The sequence below is a fragment of the Carassius auratus genome, chromosome 33 (genome assembly GCF_003368295.1).
Source record: "Carassius auratus strain Wakin chromosome 33, ASM336829v1, whole genome shotgun sequence".
Taxonomy (NCBI): domain Eukaryota; kingdom Metazoa; phylum Chordata; class Actinopteri; order Cypriniformes; family Cyprinidae; genus Carassius; species Carassius auratus.
Window position 1 is genome coordinate 597630 of NC_039275.1, and position 16437 is coordinate 614066.

Consider the following 16437-nt stretch of genomic DNA (forward strand, 5'->3'; position numbering starts at 1 on the left):
GATGCACACATTTGAGGTCTTGGAGTTTTCACCAATGAGTTGATGAGTTAAATCAGGTGCATTTGAATAGGGAGACATCTAAAATGTGCAGTGTTGGAGGTTCTCCGGGACCAGAATTGGGAACCACTGGTATATAGCATGGAAAGAGCGCTCCCTTTAAATGTATTAAAAAAGGTCACTCTTTCATCACAACCTCACAAAGTTAACCAATGTGTCTACACAATGTGTTTTTACTCACTTAAAATGTCTACACAATGAAAGTTTTTTTTTAATTCATTTTTTATGAAGTTATGAGCATGATTTAACTCAGGTTTCCAACCTAAATACAATGCTTTGTAGAAGTAAACAAACATGTCTGTGATTGGCTACTTTGCTGCCCTCTGTGAAAATGCTTCATAAAATCATATGACGCTTTCCAAAACAGAAGGGCAGATACACTGGATTAATTTCCAAATAGATTTCGTCATGCTATTATTACTAAGAAAACAGATCCTAGACCAGGAGTTATGGGCAGCTAAAAACAATCAGTTAGACTATTTTACACTATGAGTTAGACCAGTGGTCACCAACCTTTTCAAGCCCAAGATTACATCCAAAGTCCAAATGTAATCCGATCTACCACTTGCAAAAAATTATGAAAAAACAAGGCCACAATGTAAGTTCTACTTTGAGATTCTTTGTTGCCTGTTAGCACTAGCAAAATATTTAACTACACAAACTATCAACTATAATTCAACATTTTCAACAGTAAAATAACATTAAGTATTTCCACAGGCTTATTATTCATATATAAATTCAATAATCAGTCAATTACAGGCCTAAGCCAATAATGTACTGTTGCACATTCCCTTTTAAAACATATTTCAAACACTTCAAAATGGAAATACTCAGGTTAGTGCAACTAACATACACAATATTATGACTCTTTAGTCCGGATGACATCGCGTCGCATTTTTCCAAAAAGAACTTCAAATTTTGATTCGTCTGACCACAGAACAGCTTTCCACTTCGCCACAGTCCATTTTAAATGAGCCTTGGCCCAGAGAAAACACCTGCGCTTTTGGATCATGTTTAGATATTGCTTCTTTTTTGACCTATAGAGTTTTAGCTGGCAACGGTGAATGGCACGGTGGATTGTGTTCACCGACAATGTTTTCTGGAAGTATTCCTGAGCCCATGTTGTGATCTCCATTACAGTAGCGTTCCTGTATGTGATGCAGTGCTGTGTAAGGGCCCGAAGATCACGGGCATCCAGTCTGGTTTTCCGGCCTTGACCCTTATGCACAGAGATTGTTTCAGATTCTCTGAATCTTTGGATGATATTATGCACTCTAGATGATGATAACTTCAAATTCTTTGCAATTTTTCTCTGAGAAACTCCTTTCTGATATTGCTCCACTATATTTCTCTGCAGCATTGGGGGAATTGGTGATCCTCTGCCTTTCTAGTGTCATATTAATGAATTTACGGCATTGCCTCTAAGATTCTTTTAAGTGGATGCAACGGATTATCAGAGAGAGCACACCTGAGCTGTGTCCAAATTCAGGGTCTACATCCTTCGGAGGACGCATTTGAAGGATGTTACGTCACAGCGCCGCGACGAAGGCTGTCCAAATTCGTAGGATCCTTCAAATGCGGCCCACAAATGCGTCCTCCTTTTCCCCGAATTGGAAGGATGGGTGTGGTGGATCCTTTCACGTCCTACCTATCCCATGATTCTTTTCGGCAGGACGAAGCGAGCTGTAGCGGAGTGGGGGAGGAGTATTATTTTCGATGTTTTTTTAAAAACTGGCTTTTCAAAAATATATATTTTCAGTGGTTTTCTAGTTAGGCATTTTGTTTTAGCGTTAAGCTTTTTTTTTTTTTTTTTTACATTTGTACGTGTATATGTAAAAAAAAAAAAAGTTTACTTTCGTAAATTAGCTTCTTCCTTACTGCCTGTGTGAATATCCCCTTACACACAGCTTATTTGTTAGTGATTGAAGCTGTTTTTAACGCTTCTAAGGACGAAAGAGCAGACAGAAGTGTTTATAAAGCTCTGGGGAGAGTACGATGAGCTCTTCACCCGCGTCTTGCTTGGCGCTGTCACGGTTGCTAGGCGACGGAATATGAGCAACGGTTAAGGGAGGGAACTGAAAGAAGGGTAGGCTGTCCAAATTCACAAACACCGACTTCCGGTTTTTGCGTTCGTCGGAGGACCCATCCTCCTTCAACCGGGTAGGAAGGATCCTAAGGAGGATGCAGACCCTGAATTTGGACACAGCCCATGTCTGTCTCATTGTTTTAACTAACAGGAAGTGACTAAACAGGAAGTGACTTCATCACAAGAAACAAAAGATATAATTTTTACAAATGAGTTAGACAAAGAAAAGTAAATATGAACTTCACATTTTCACTTTAAAATATTTACCAAAAATAATTAAAGCTGATATTTGAAACTTACATTTCTTAAAGGGCAACACAAAGCCTTTTTTTTTGAAGTAGCAGCCCAGACAGCAAGCAATTTCGGCCCAGAACCGGCCCACACGCAGGCCAAATGTGGAACAGATCTGGGCCAAAATTGCTTGCTGTATGGCGGTCTATATGGTAGCCATGGAAAAAAAATTTAAAAAGGTAATTTTCCTAGATTATATTTCACATTTCTGATAAAATCAACTCATCATTCTCTCTTTTCCCCTCGACTCAGAATCTTGAATTTATATCCAACACTTGGCTTTTTACCCCTCTGAGAATTGACACAATTGCAATCGTTGAGTTAAATTGAGTTGTGCAAAACAAGAGATATAAACTTGCATTTGTGAGAAAAAAAAGTGTCAGAATTGTGAGATAAAATAGGTTGCCTTAATGTTATAGGTTTAAATAGTAGTCCATTTCATGCTGTAACTGCAGGGCTAATACAATATGTCCCCTATGAACTGCATGTGAATATTACAGTATGTAGGACGATTGTTTAAATCAAATTCATTAGCTTCTAATGGCATCTTTGACAACAGTATTCTATTAAAAAAATATTTGCATTCTGATTCTGACATTCAAACTATGGACAGTATAGAAATAACTACAAATCAAGCTGCAATACCAAACAAGACCACACAGAGACGCAAACAGACCACTATACCAGTCACCTTAACCTGACTTTTTATACACCGAGCCATTGCAAATTATTAAACAGAGCGCAAAAATAAAAAACCCTAATTTGTCGAACATGCTGATCTGAAGGCAGCTTGTCATCAACAGTGACCAGTACTCTGTCAGAGCTAGTGTTATTGCTCATATGTATATAAACACCACTGACTGCAGCCAACTCCTATCATAGCACACTTCTTCAGGGAGTGTCCATTATAAAACACTTGCCAGACACACGACCATAATCAACTATACCCCCATTACAACCATCATCCATCTGAACTTTACTGGTTTGCTTTATTCAGCCTGTGCAAAAGGCTCATGACACTGATTTATAATGCAGATGCACAAAAGCATGCTCTTCTCCATCACTGGGAGTTTTAATTCAGAATTAATGAGATCCTGACCTCAGGCATTCATAGGCTTGTTTTAAGACCAAAAAAAAAAAAAAAAAAAAAAAAAAAAAAGCTGTTTGCAGAAGGTGCAGAAAACAGCTGGTGCCATTTGAGCCCCAATGATATGTGGTATATTTTGGGTCAAAAATTGTCTAATACTGCAAATATCCAGGTCTCATGGAGAGGAACTTACACAAAGCACTGATGCCAGAACTGGGTTATGTGAGAAAGTCAAACACCACAACTTTCAAATAAAGCAATTTTCTTTTTATTTAAGGGAAGGAGGCAGAGATGGTCTTTCTGAAATGTTAGAGCAAAAAGGGAAAAATCCTTATGAACATAACACTGAATTTCCCTGACCACATCACAGACCGCTTCCCTGACCAACTCCCTGTCCACTACCAGATCCCTGGCCGAAGCCACTTCCCTGACCAACTCCCTGTCCACTACCAGATCCCTGGCCATAGCCGCTTCCCTGACCAACTCCCTGTCCACTACCAGATCCCTGGCCGAAGCCACTTCCCTGACCAACTCCCTGTCCACTACCAGATCCCTGGCCGTAGCCACTTCCCTGACCGTAGCCGCTTCCCTGACCACTACCAGATCCCTGGCCATAGCCGCTTCCCTGACCGTAGCCGCTTCCCTGACCAACTCCCTGTCCACTACCAGATCCCTGGCCGAAGCCACTTCCCTGACCAACTCCCTGTCCACTACCAGATCCCTGGCCGTAGCCACTTCCCTGACCGTAGCCGCTTCCCTGACCACTACCAGATCCCTGGCCGTAGCCACTTCCCTGACCGTAGCCGCTTCCCTGACCACTACCAGATCCCTGGCCATAGCCGCTTCCCTGACCGTAGCCGCTTCCCTGACCACTACCAGATCCCTGGCCGTAGCCACTTCCCTGACCGTAGCCGCTTCCCTGACCACTACCAGATCCCTGGCCATAGCCGCTTCCCTGACCGTAGCCGCTTCCCTGACCACTACCAGATCCCTGGCCGAAGCCACTTCCCTGACCAACTCCCTGTCCACTACCAGATCCCTGGCCATAGCCGCTTCCCTGACCGTAGCCGCTTCCCTGACCAACTCCCTGTCCACTACCAGATCCCTGGCCATAGCCGCTTCCCTGGCCGTAGCCGCTTCCTTGGCCAACTCCCTGTCCACTACCAGATCCCTGGCCATAGCCGCTTCCCTGACCAAAACCAGTCCCCTGTCCTGCACCCTGTCCGCTTCCCTGGCCCTGTCCTGCACCCTGTCCGCTTCCCTGACCAGCACCCTGTCCGCTTCCCTGGCCCTGTCCGGCGCCCTGTCCGCTTCCCTGGGCCCTGTCCGGCGCCCTGTCCGCTTCCCTGGCCGGCACCCTGGCCCTGTCCGCTTCCCTGGCCCTGTCCGGCGCCTTGTCCAGCACCCTGTCCGCTTCCCTGGCCCTGTCCTGCACCCTGTCCGCTTCCCTGACCAGCACCCTGTCCGCTTCCCTGGCCCTGTCCGGCGCCCTGTCCGCTTCCCTGGCCCTGTCCTGCACCCTGTCCGCTTCCCTGGCCGGCACCCTGGCCCTGTCCGCTTCCCTGGCCCTGTCCGGCGCCTTGTCCAGCACCCTGTCCGCTTCCCTGGCCCTGTCCTGCACCCTGTCCGCTTCCCTGGCCCTGTCCTGCACCCTGTCCTGCACCCTGTCCTGCACCCTGGCCCTGTCCGCTTCCCTGGCCCTGTCCTGCACCCTGTCCGCTTCCCTGGCCCTGTCCGCTTCCCTGGCCCTGTCCGGCGCCTTGTCCAGCACCCTGTCCGGTTCCCTGGCCCTGTCCTGCGCCCTGTCCGCTTCCCTGGCCGGCACCCTGGCCGGCACCCTGTCCGCTTCCCTGGCCGGCACCCTGTCCTGCACCCTGTCCGCTTCCCTGGCCCTGTCCGGCACCCTGTCCGCTTCCCTGACCGGCGCCCTGTCCGGCACCCTGTCCGCTGCCCTGGCCGCTTCCCTTGCCCTGTCCGGCGCCCTGGCCCGTGTTCTGACAGCTTCCCTGGCCCTGTCGGCTTGGTTCACTGCATCCATGGCCACTGGTGGTTGGGCAACACTTCTGTGTGGCAGGACACTGACCATCATGGACACAGTTTTTAGCAGACAGTGGAATGTTCTTTGGGTCAGGACATTGACCGGGTTTCACTGCATGGACAAAGACAGTCAGCTTTAGTTCATGAGCATGGACTGTATGCCATGTCAATATACAGCAAAAGACTTATGCCACAGAGTGAATTTTATTCCAAGAATTATTCCAGTGTATTTTGTAAAGCCATCCAGGGTTTTAAACCATCCTAAAAAGGAGAAATTCAAACCTAAATCTAGACAAGAGTAACAGAAGGCAAAAATGTAACTTTCTAATCAAAAAAAAAAAAAAAAAAAACCCACACATGCATTAGATTTTTATTTATTTTTTTGGAGGACCCCTAGCATCGATTATAAACGGTAACTCACTTGAACCAGGCTGACTGGAAACAGGATCACATTGAAATCGAGAGCAGCCAGGTCTTTCAGAGCAGTATTGTCTTCCAGAGCAGGGTCTATCAGAAGAACATCCTCGATGGGATAGCAAGTCTTTCAGCCTCAGACCGCCAATACCTTAATACAACATTACATATTTATCTGCTTCAAATCAAGCATTTCAAAAGATCTACTACCCATTCCTTATCCTACACACAAAGATGAAGGGTCACTTATTTTTTGGGTTTCTTCAGGCTGCGTAATGAAGTCAACAGATCACTCACCTAGAGTAGCATCTGTTATGTTCAAGTTTCCAAACAGACACAATAAAACCGCACCAAACGAGCAATACATTCGAGCGGTCATCCTCCCAGCCTACAATCTCACAATGGCCTCTGCTGGAAAATTGAATTGCTGAATTGGCGTGTCAGAAGAAGCAGATAGCTAAATACAGCCAAAGCGCATAAAACTAAAACAAATAAATGTGTTGTTGTTGTAACAGCCACTTCTGTAAATGGGGTTTTAAAGATCCAAGGAGATAAGGTCAACTCCAACCCTGATCAAACTCACCTGCCAGTAGCTTTCTAGTAACTAAATGGAAGGCCTTGATTAGCTTGTTCAGGTGTGTTTGATTGCGGTTGTATGAGGTGAGCTGCATTCAAACCATTCACGTTTTTGGTGTCTCTCTTATCTGATGCACACATTTGATGTCTTGGAGTTTTCACCAATGAGTTGATGAGTTAAATCAGGTGCATTTGAATAGGGAGACATCTAAAATGTGCAGTGTTGGAGGTTCTCCGGGACCAGAATTGGGAACCACTGGTATATAGCATGGAAAGAGCGCTCCCTTTAAATGTATTAAAAAAGGTCACTCTTTCATCACAACCTCACAAAGTTAACCAATGTGTCTACACAATGTGTTTTTACTCACTTAAAATGTCTACACAATGAAATTTTTTTTTAATTCATTTTTTATGAAGTTATGAGCATGATTTAACTCAGGTTTCCAACCTAAATACAATGCTTTGTAGAAGTAAACAAACATGTCTGTGATTGGCTACTTTGCTGCCCTCTGTGAAAATGCTTCATAAAATCATATGACGCTTTCCAAAACAGAAGGGCAGATACACTGGATTAATTTCCAAATAGATTTCGTCATGCTATTATTACTAAGAAAACAGATCCTAGACCAGGAGTTATGGGCAGCTAAAAACAATCAGTTAGACTATTTTACACTATGAGTTAGACCAGTGGTCACCAACCTTTTCAAGCCCAAGATTACATCCAAAGTCCAAATGTAATCCGATCTACCACTTGCAAAAAATTATGAAAAAACAAGGCCACAATGTAAGTTCTACTTTGAGATTCTTTGTTGCCTGTTAGCACTAGCAAAATATTTAACTACACAAACTATCAACTATAATTGAACATTTTCAACAGTAAAATAACATTAAGTATTTCCACAGGCTTATTATTCATATATAAATTCAATAATCAGTCAATTACAGGCCTAAGCCAATAATGTACTGTTGCACATTCCCTTTTAAAACATATTTCATACACTTCAAAATGGAAATACTCAGGTTAGTGCAACTAACATACACAATATTATGACTCTTTAGTCCGGATGACATCGCGTCGCATTTTTCCAAAAAGAACTTCAAATTTTGATTCGTCTGACCACAGAACAGTTTTCCACTTCGCCACAGTCCATTTTAAATGAGCCTTGGCCCAGAGAAAACAACTGCGCTTTTGGATCATGTTTAGATATTGCTTCTTTTTTGACCTATAGAGTTTTAGCTGGCAACGGTGAATGGCACGGTGGATTGTGTTCACCGACAATGTTTTCTGGAAGTATTCCTGAGCCCATGTTGTGATCTCCATTACAGTAGCGTTCCTGTATGTGATGCAGTGCTGTGTAAGGGCCCGAAGATCACGGGCATCCAGTCTGGTTTTCCGGCCTTGACCCTTACGCACAGAGATTGTTTCAGATTCTCTGAATCTTTGGATGATATTATGCACTCTAGATGATGATAACATCAAACATCGTATAGATTTTAAAATATTGCTTATTACTTATAAAGCCCTGAATGGTTTAGCACCTCAGTATTTGAATGAGCTCCTTTTACATTATACTCCTCTACGTCCGCTACGTTCTCAAAACTCAGGCAATTTGATAATACCTAGAATATCAAAATCAACTGCGGGCGGCAGATCCTTTTCCTATTTGGCGCCTAAACTCTGGAATAACCTACCTAACATTGTTCGGGAGGCAGACACACTCTTGCAGTTTAAATCTAGATTAAAGACCCATCTCTTTAACCTGGCATACACATAACATACTAATATGCTTTTAATATCCAAATCCGTTAAAGGATTTTTAGGCTGCATTAATTAGGTAAACTGGAACCGGAACACTTCACATAACACCGTACTTTCTACATCATTAGAAGAATGGCATCTACGCTAATATTTGTCTGTTTCTCTCTTATTCCGAGGTCACCGTGGCCACCAGATCCAGTCTGTGTCCAGATCAGAGGGTCACTGCAGTCACCCAGATCCAGTACGTATCCAGACCAGATGGTGGATCAGCACCTAGAAAGGACCTCTACTGCCCTGAAAGACAGCGGAGACCAGGACAACTAGAGCCCAGATACAGATCCCCTGTAAAGACCTTGTCTCAGAGGAGCACCAGGACAAGACCACAGGAAACAAATGATTATTCTGCACAATCTGACTTTGCTGCAGTCTGGAATTGAACTACTGGTTTCGTCTGGTCAGAGGAGAACTGGCCCCCCAACTGAGCCTGGTTTCTCCCAAGGTTTTTTTCTCCATTCTGTCACCGATGGAGTTTCGGTTCCTTGCCGCTGTCGCCTCTGGCTTGCTTAGTTGGGGTCACTTCATCTACAGCGATATCGTTGACTTGATTGCAAATAAATGCACAGACACTATTTCAACTGAACAGAGATGACATCAATGAATTCAATGATGAACTGCCTTTAACTATCATTTTGCATTATTGAGACACTGTTTTCCAAATGAATGTTGTTCAGTGCTTTGGCGCAATGTATTTTGTTTAAAGCACTATATAAATAAAGGTGATTGATTGATTGATGATAACTTCAAATTCTTTGCAATTGTTCTCTGAGAAACTCCTTTCTGATATTGCTCCACTATATTTCTCTGCAGCATTGGGGGAATTGGAGATCCTCTGCCTTTCTAGTGTCATATTAATGAATTTACGGCATTGCCTCTATGATTCTTTTAAGTGGATGCAACGGATTATCAGAGAGAGCACACCATGTCTGTCTCATTGTTTTAACTAACAGGAAGTGACTAAACAGGAAGTGACTTCATCACAAGAAACAAAAGATATAATTTTTACAAATGAGTTAGACAAAGAAAAAGTAAATATGAACTTCACATTTTCACTTTAAAATATTTACCAAAAATAATTAAAGCTGATATTTGAAACTTACATTTCTTAAAGGGCAACACAAAGCCTTTTTTTTTTGAAGTAGCAGCCCAGACAGCAAGCAATTTCGGCCCAGAACCGGCCCACACGCGGGCCAAATGTGGACCAGATCTGGGCCAAAATTGCTTGCTGTATGGCGGTCTATATGGTAGCCATGGAAAAAAAATTTAAAAAGGTAATTTTCCTAGATTATATTTCACATTTCTGATAAAATCAACTCATCATTCTCTCTTTTCCCCTCGACTCAGAATCATGAATTTATATCCAACACTTGGCTTTTTACCCCTCTGAGAATTGACACAATTGCAATCGTTGAGTTAAATTGAGTTGTGCAAAACAAGAGATATAAACTTGCATTTGTGAGAAAAAAAAGTGTCAGAATTGTGAGATAAAATAGGTTGCCTTAATGTTATAGGTTTAAATAGTAGTCCATTTCATGCTGTAACTGCAGGGCTAATACAATATGTCCCATATGAACTGCATGTGAATATTACAGTATGTAGGACGATTGTTTAAATCAAATTCATTAGCTTCTAATGGCATCTTTGACAACAGTATTCTATTAAAAAAATATTTGCATTCTGATTCTGACATTCAAACTATGGACAGTATAGAAATAACTACAAATCAAGCTGCAATACCAAACAAGACCACACAGAGACGCAAACAGACCACTATACCAGTCACCTTAACCTGACTTTTTATACACCGAGCCATTGCAAATTATTAAACAGAGCGCAAAAATAAAAAACCCTAATTTGTCGAACATGCTGATCTGAAGGCAGCTTGTCATCAACAGTGACCAGTACTCTGTCAGAGCTAGTGTTATTGCTCATATGTATATAAACACCACTGACTGCAGCCAACTCCTATCATAGCACACTTCTTCAGGGAGTGTCCATTATAAAACACTTGCCAGACACACGACCATAATCAACTATACCCCCATTACAACCATCATCCATCTGAACTTTACTGGTTTGCTTTATTCAGCCTGTGCAAAAGGCTCATGACACTGATTTATAATGCAGATGCACAAAAGCATGCTCTTCTCCATCACTGGGAGTTTTAATTCAGAATTAATGAGATCCTGACCTCAGGCATTCATAGGCTTGTTTTAAGACAAAAAAAAAAAAAAAAAAAAAAAAAAAAGTTTGCAGAAGGTGCAGAAAACAGCTGGTGCCATTTGAGCCCCAATGACATGTGGTATATTTTGGGTCAAAAATTGTCTAATACTGCAAATATCCAGGTCTCATGGAGAGGAACTTACACAAAGCACTGACGCCAGAACTGGGTTATGTGAGAAAGTCAAACACCACAACTTTCAAATAAAGCAATTTTCTTTTTATTTAAGGGAAGGAGGCAGAGATGGTCTTTCTGAAATGTTAGAGCAAAAAGGGAAAAATCCTTATGAACATAGCACTGAATTTCCCTGACCACATCACAGACCGCTTCCCTGACCAACTCCCTGTCCACTACCAGATCCCTGGCCATAGCCGCTTCCCTGACCAACTCCCTGTCCACTACCAGATCCCTGGCCGAAGCCACTTCCCTGACCAACTCCCTGTCCACTACCAGATCCCTGGCCGAAGCCCACTTCCCTGACCAACTCCCTGTCCACTACCAGATCCCTGGCCATAGCCGCTTCCCTGACCAACTCCCTGTCCACTACCAGATCCCTGGCCGTAGCCACTTCCCTGACCACTACCAGATCCCTGGCCATAGCCGCTTCCCTGACCGTAGCCGCTTCCCTGACCAACTCCCTGTCCACTACCAGATCCCTGGCCGTAGCCACTTCCCTGACCGTAGCCGCTTCCCTGACCACTACCAGATCCCTGGCCATAGCCGCTTCCCTGACCGTAGCCGCTTCCCTGACCACTACCAGATCCCTGGCCGTAGCCGCTTCCCTGACCGTAGCCGCTTCCCTGACCACTACCAGATCCCTGGCCGTAGCCGCTTCCCTGACCGTAGCCGCTTCCCTGACCACTACCAGATCCCTGGCCGAAGCCACTTCCCTGACCAACTCCCTGTCCACTACCAGATCCCTGGCCATAGCCGCTTCCCTGACCGTAGCCGCTTCCCTGACCAACTCCCTGTCCACTACCAGATCCCTGGCCATAGCCGCTTCCCTGGCCGTAGCCGCTTCCTTGGCCAACTCCCTGTCCACTACCAGATCCCTGGCCATAGCCGCTTCCCTGACCAAAACCAGTCCCCTGTCCGCTTCCCTGGCCGGTACCCTGGCCCTGTCCGCTTCCCTGGCCCTGTCCGGCGCCCTGTCCAGCACCCTGTCCGCTTCCCTGGCCCTGTCCTGCACCCTGTCCGCTTCCCTGGCCCTGTCCTGCACCCTGTCCGCTTCCCTGGCCCTGTCCGGCGCCCTGTCCGCTTCCCTGGCCCTGTCCTGCACCCTGGCCGCTTCCCAGGCCGGCACCCTGGCCCTGTCCGCTTCCCTGGCCCTGTCCGGCGCCCTGTCCAGCACCCTGTCCGCTTCCCTGGCCCTGTCCGGCGCCCTGTCCAGCACCCTGTCCGCTTCCCTGGCCCTGTCCTGCACCCTGTCCGCTTCCCTGGCCCTGTCCTGCACCCTGTCCGCTTCCCTGGCCCTGTCCTGCACCCTGTCCGCTTCCCTGGCCCTGTCCTGCACCCTGGCCCTGTCCGCTTCCCTGGCCCGGTCCGGCGCCTTGTCCAGCACCCTGTCCGCTTCCCTGGCCCTGTCCTGCACCCTGTCCGCTTCCCTGGCCCTGTCCAGCACCCTGTCCGCTTCCCTGGCCCTGTCCAGCACCCTGTCCGCTTCCCTGGCCCTGTCCAGCACCCTGTCCTGCACCCTGTCCACTTCCCTGGCCCTGTCCGGCGCCCTGTCCGCTTCCCTGGCCCTGTCCTGCACCCTGGCCGCTTCCCTGGCCGGCACCCTGGCCCTGTCCGCTTCCCTGGCCCTGTCCGGCGCCCTGTCCAGCCACCCTGTCCGCTTCCCTGGCCCTGTCCTGCACCCTGTCCGCTTCCCTGGCCCTGTCCTGCACCCTGTCCGCTTCCCTGGCCCTGTCCAGCACCCTGTCCGCTTCCCTGGCCCTGTCCTGCACCCTGTCCGCTTCCCTGGCCCTGTCCTGCACCCTGTCCGCTTCCCTGGCCCTGTCCTGCACCCTGTCCGCTTCCCTGGCCGGCACCCTGGCCCTGTCCGCTTCCCTGGCCCTGTCCGGCGCCCTGTCCTGCACCCTGTCCGCTTCCCTGGCCCTGTCCTGCACCCTGTCCGCTTCCCTGGCCCTGTCCTGCACCCTGTCCGCTTCCCTGGCCCTGTCCTGCACCCTGGCCCTGTCCTGCACCCTGGCCCTGTCCGGCGCCTTGTCCAGCACCCTGTCCGCTTCCCTGGCCCTGTCCTGCACCCTGTCCGCTTCCCTGGCCCTGTCCAGCACCCTGTCCGCTTCCCTGGCCCTGTCCAGCACCCTGTCCGCTTCCCTGGCCCTGTCCAGCACCCTGTCCTGCACCCTGTCCGCTTCCCTGGCCCTGTCCGGCGCCCTGTCCGCTTCCCTGGCCCTGTCCTGCACCCTGGCCGCTTCCCTGGCCGGCACCCTGGCCCTGTCCGCTTCCCTGGCCCTGTCCGGCGCCCTGTCCAGCACCCTGTCCGCTTCCCTGGCCCTGTCCTGCACCCTGTCCGCTTCCCTGGCCCTGTCCTGCACCCTGTCCGCTTCCCTGGCCCTGTCCTGCACCCTGTCCGCTTCCCTGGCCCTGTCCTGCACCCTGTCCGCTTCCCTGGCCGGCACCCTGGCCCTGTCCGCTTCCCTGGCCCTGTCCGGCGCCTTGTCCAGCACCCTGTCCGCTTCCCTGGCCCTGTCCGGCACCCTGTCCGCTTCCCTGGCCCTGTCCGGCACCCTGTCCGCTTCCCTGGCCCTGTCCGGCACCCTGTCCGCTTCCCTGGCCCTGTCCGGCACCCTGTCCGCTTCCCTGGCCCTGTCCGGCACCCTGTCCGCTTCCCTGGCCCTGTCCGGCACCCTGGCCGCTTCCCTGGCCCTGTCCTGCACCCTGGCCGCTTCCCTGGCCGGCACCCTGGCCCTGTCCGCTTCCCTGGCCCTGTCCGGCGCCCTGTCCAGCACCCTGTCCGCTTCCCTGGCCCTGTCCTGCACCCTGTCCGCTTCCCTGGCCCTGTCCGCTTCCCTGGCCCTGTCCGCTTCCCTGGCCCTGTCCGCTTCCCTGGCCCTGTCCGCTTCCCTGGCCCTGTCCGGCGCCTTGTCCAGCACCCTGTCCGCTTCCCTGGCCCTGTCCGGCACCCTGTCCGCTTCCCTGACCGGCGCCCTGTCCGGCACCCTGTCCTCTTTCCCTGGCCCTGTCCGGCACCCTGTCCGCTTCCCTGACCGGCGCCCTGTCCGGCACCCTGTCCTCTTCCCTGGCCCTGTCCGGCGCCCTGTCCGGCGCCCTGTCCGCTTCCCTGGCCGGCGCCCTGTCCGCTTCCCTGGCCGGCGCCCTGTCCGCTTCCCTGGCCGGCGCCCTGTCCGCTTCCCTGGCCGGCGCCCTGTCCGCTTCCCTGGCCCTGTCCGGCACCCTGTCCGCTTCCCTGACCGGCGCCCTGTCCGGCACCCTGTCCGCTTCCCTGACCGGCGCCCTGTCCGGCACCCTGTCCGCTTCCCTGGCCGGCACCCTGTCCGCTTCCCTGGCCGGCGCCCTGTCCGCTTCCCTGGCCCTGTCCGGCACCCTGTCCGCTTCCCTGGCCGGCGCCCTGTCCGGCACCCTGTCCGCTTCCCTGACCGGCGCCCTGTCCGGCACCCTGTCCGCTGCCCTGGCCCTGTCCGCTGCCCTGGCCGCTTCCCTTGCCCTGTCCGGCGCCCTGGCCCGTGTTCTGACAGCTTCCCTGGCCCTGTCGGCTTGGTTCACTGCATCCATGGCCACTGGTGGTTGGGCAACACTTCTGTGTGGCAGGACACTGACCATCATGGACACAGTTTTTAGCAGACAGTGGAATGTTCTTTGGGTCAGGACATTGACCGGGTTTCACTGCATGGACAAAGACAGTCAGCTTTAGTTCATGAGCATGGACTGTATGCCATGTCAATATACAGCAAAAGACTTATGCCACAGAGTGAATTTTATTCCAAGAATTATTCCAGTGTATTTTGTAAAGCCATCCAGGGTTTTAAACCATCCTAAAAAGGAGAAATTCAAACCTAAATCTAGACAAGAGTAACAGAAGGCAAAAATGTAACTTTCTAATCAAAAAAAAAAAAAAAAAAAAAACCCACACATGCATTAGATTTTTATTTATTTTTTTGGAGGACCCCTAGCATCGATTATAAACGGTAACTCACTTGAACCAGGCTGACTGGAAACAGGATCACATTGAAATCGAGAGCAGCCAGGTCTTTCAGAGCAGTATTGTCTTCCAGAGCAGGGTCTATCAGAAGAACATCCTCGATGGGATAGCAAGTCTTTCAGCCTCAGACCGCCAATACCTTAATACAACATTACATATTTATCTGCTTCAAATCAAGCATTTCAAAAGATCTACTACCCATTCCTTATCCTACACACAAAGATGAAGGGTCACTTATTTTTTGGGTTTCTTCAGGCTGCGTAATGAAGTCAACAGATCACTCACCTAGAGTAGCATCTGTTATGTTCAAGTTTCCAAACAGACACAATAAAACCGCACCAAACGAGCAATACATTCGAGCGGTCATCCTCCCAGCCTACAATCTCACAATGGCCTCTGCTGGAAAATTGAATTGCTGAATTGGCGTGTCAGAAGAAGCAGATAGCTAAATACAGCCAAAGGGCATAAAACTAAAACAAATAAATGTGTTGTTGTTGTAACAGCCACTTCTGTAAATGGGGTTTTAAAGATCCAAGGAGATAAGGTCAACTCCAACCCTGATCAAACTCACCTGCCAGTAGCTTTCTAGTAACTGAATGGAAGGCCTTGATTAGCTTGTTCAGGTGTGTTTGATTGCGGTTGTATGAGGTGAGCTGCATTCAAACCATTCACGTTTTTGGTGTCTCTCTTATCTGATGCACACATTTGAGGTCTTGGAGTTTTCACCAATGAGTTGATGAGTTAAATCAGGTGCATTTGAATAGGGAGACATCTAAAATGTGCAGTGTTGGAGGTTCTCCGGGACCAGAATTGGGAACCACTGGTATATAGCATGGAAAGAGCGCTCCCTTTAAATGTATTAAAAAAGGTCACTCTTTCATCACAACCTCACAAAGTTAACCAATGTGTCTACACAATGTGTTTTACTCACTTAAAATGTCTACACAATGAAAGTTTTTTTTAATTCATTTTTTATGAAGTTATGAGCATGATTTAACTCAGGTTTCCAACCTAAATACAATGCTTTGTAGAAGTAAACAAACATGTCTGTGATTGGCTACTTTGCTGCCCTCTGTGAAAATGCTTCATAAAATCATATGACGCTTTCCAAAACAGAAGGGCAGATACACTGGATTAATTTCCAAATAGATTTCGTCATGCTATTATTACTAAGAAAACAGATCCTAGACCAGGAGTTATGGGCAGCTAAAAACAATCAGTTAGACTATTTTACACTATGAGTTAGACCAGTGGTCACCAACCTTTTCAAGCCCAAGATTACATCCAAAGTCCAAATGTAAACCGATCTACCACTTGCAAAAAATTATGAAAAAACAAGGCCACAATGTAAGTTCTACTTTGAGATTCTTTGTTGCCTGTTAGCACTAGCAAAATATTTAACTACACAAACTATCAACTATAATTGAACATTTTCAACAGTAAAATAACATTAAGTATTTCCACAGGCTTATTATTCATATATAAATTCAATAATCAGTCAATTACAGGCCTAAGCCAATAATGTACTGTTGCACATTCCCTTTTAAAACATATTTCATACACTTCAAAATGGAAATACTCAGGTTAGTGCAACTAACATACACAATATTATGACTCTTTAGTCCGGATGACATCGCGTCGCATTTTTCCAAAAAGAACTTCAAATTTTGATTCGTCTGACCACAGA

General features: G+C 47.9%; 2 protein-coding genes across 2 annotated transcripts; both read right to left on the reverse strand.

The window, feature by feature from the left end:
* Positions 1-4807: 4807 nt before the first annotated feature.
* Positions 4808-6503, reverse strand: LOC113052830 (hyphally-regulated protein-like; the record flags this gene model as incomplete). Its single annotated transcript, XM_026217279.1, has 3 exons — positions 6270-6503; positions 5995-6123; positions 4808-5670 (listed from the first exon to the last, which is right to left on the reverse strand). Coding segments are annotated over exons 1-3 (1074 nt in total), but the record flags the coding sequence as incomplete, so codon positions are not given.
* A 4302-nt stretch (positions 6504-10805) lies between these two features.
* On the reverse strand, positions 10806-15267 carry LOC113052808 (annexin B11-like). Its single transcript, XM_026217265.1, has 4 exons — positions 15036-15267; positions 14746-14889; positions 14180-14434; positions 10806-10837 (listed from the first exon to the last, which is right to left on the reverse strand). Exons 1-4 carry the CDS (start codon positions 15115-15117, stop codon positions 10806-10808), a joined length of 513 nt encoding a protein of 170 aa, XP_026073050.1. The 5' UTR covers positions 15118-15267.
* Between the last annotated feature and the right edge of the window lie 1170 nt (positions 15268-16437).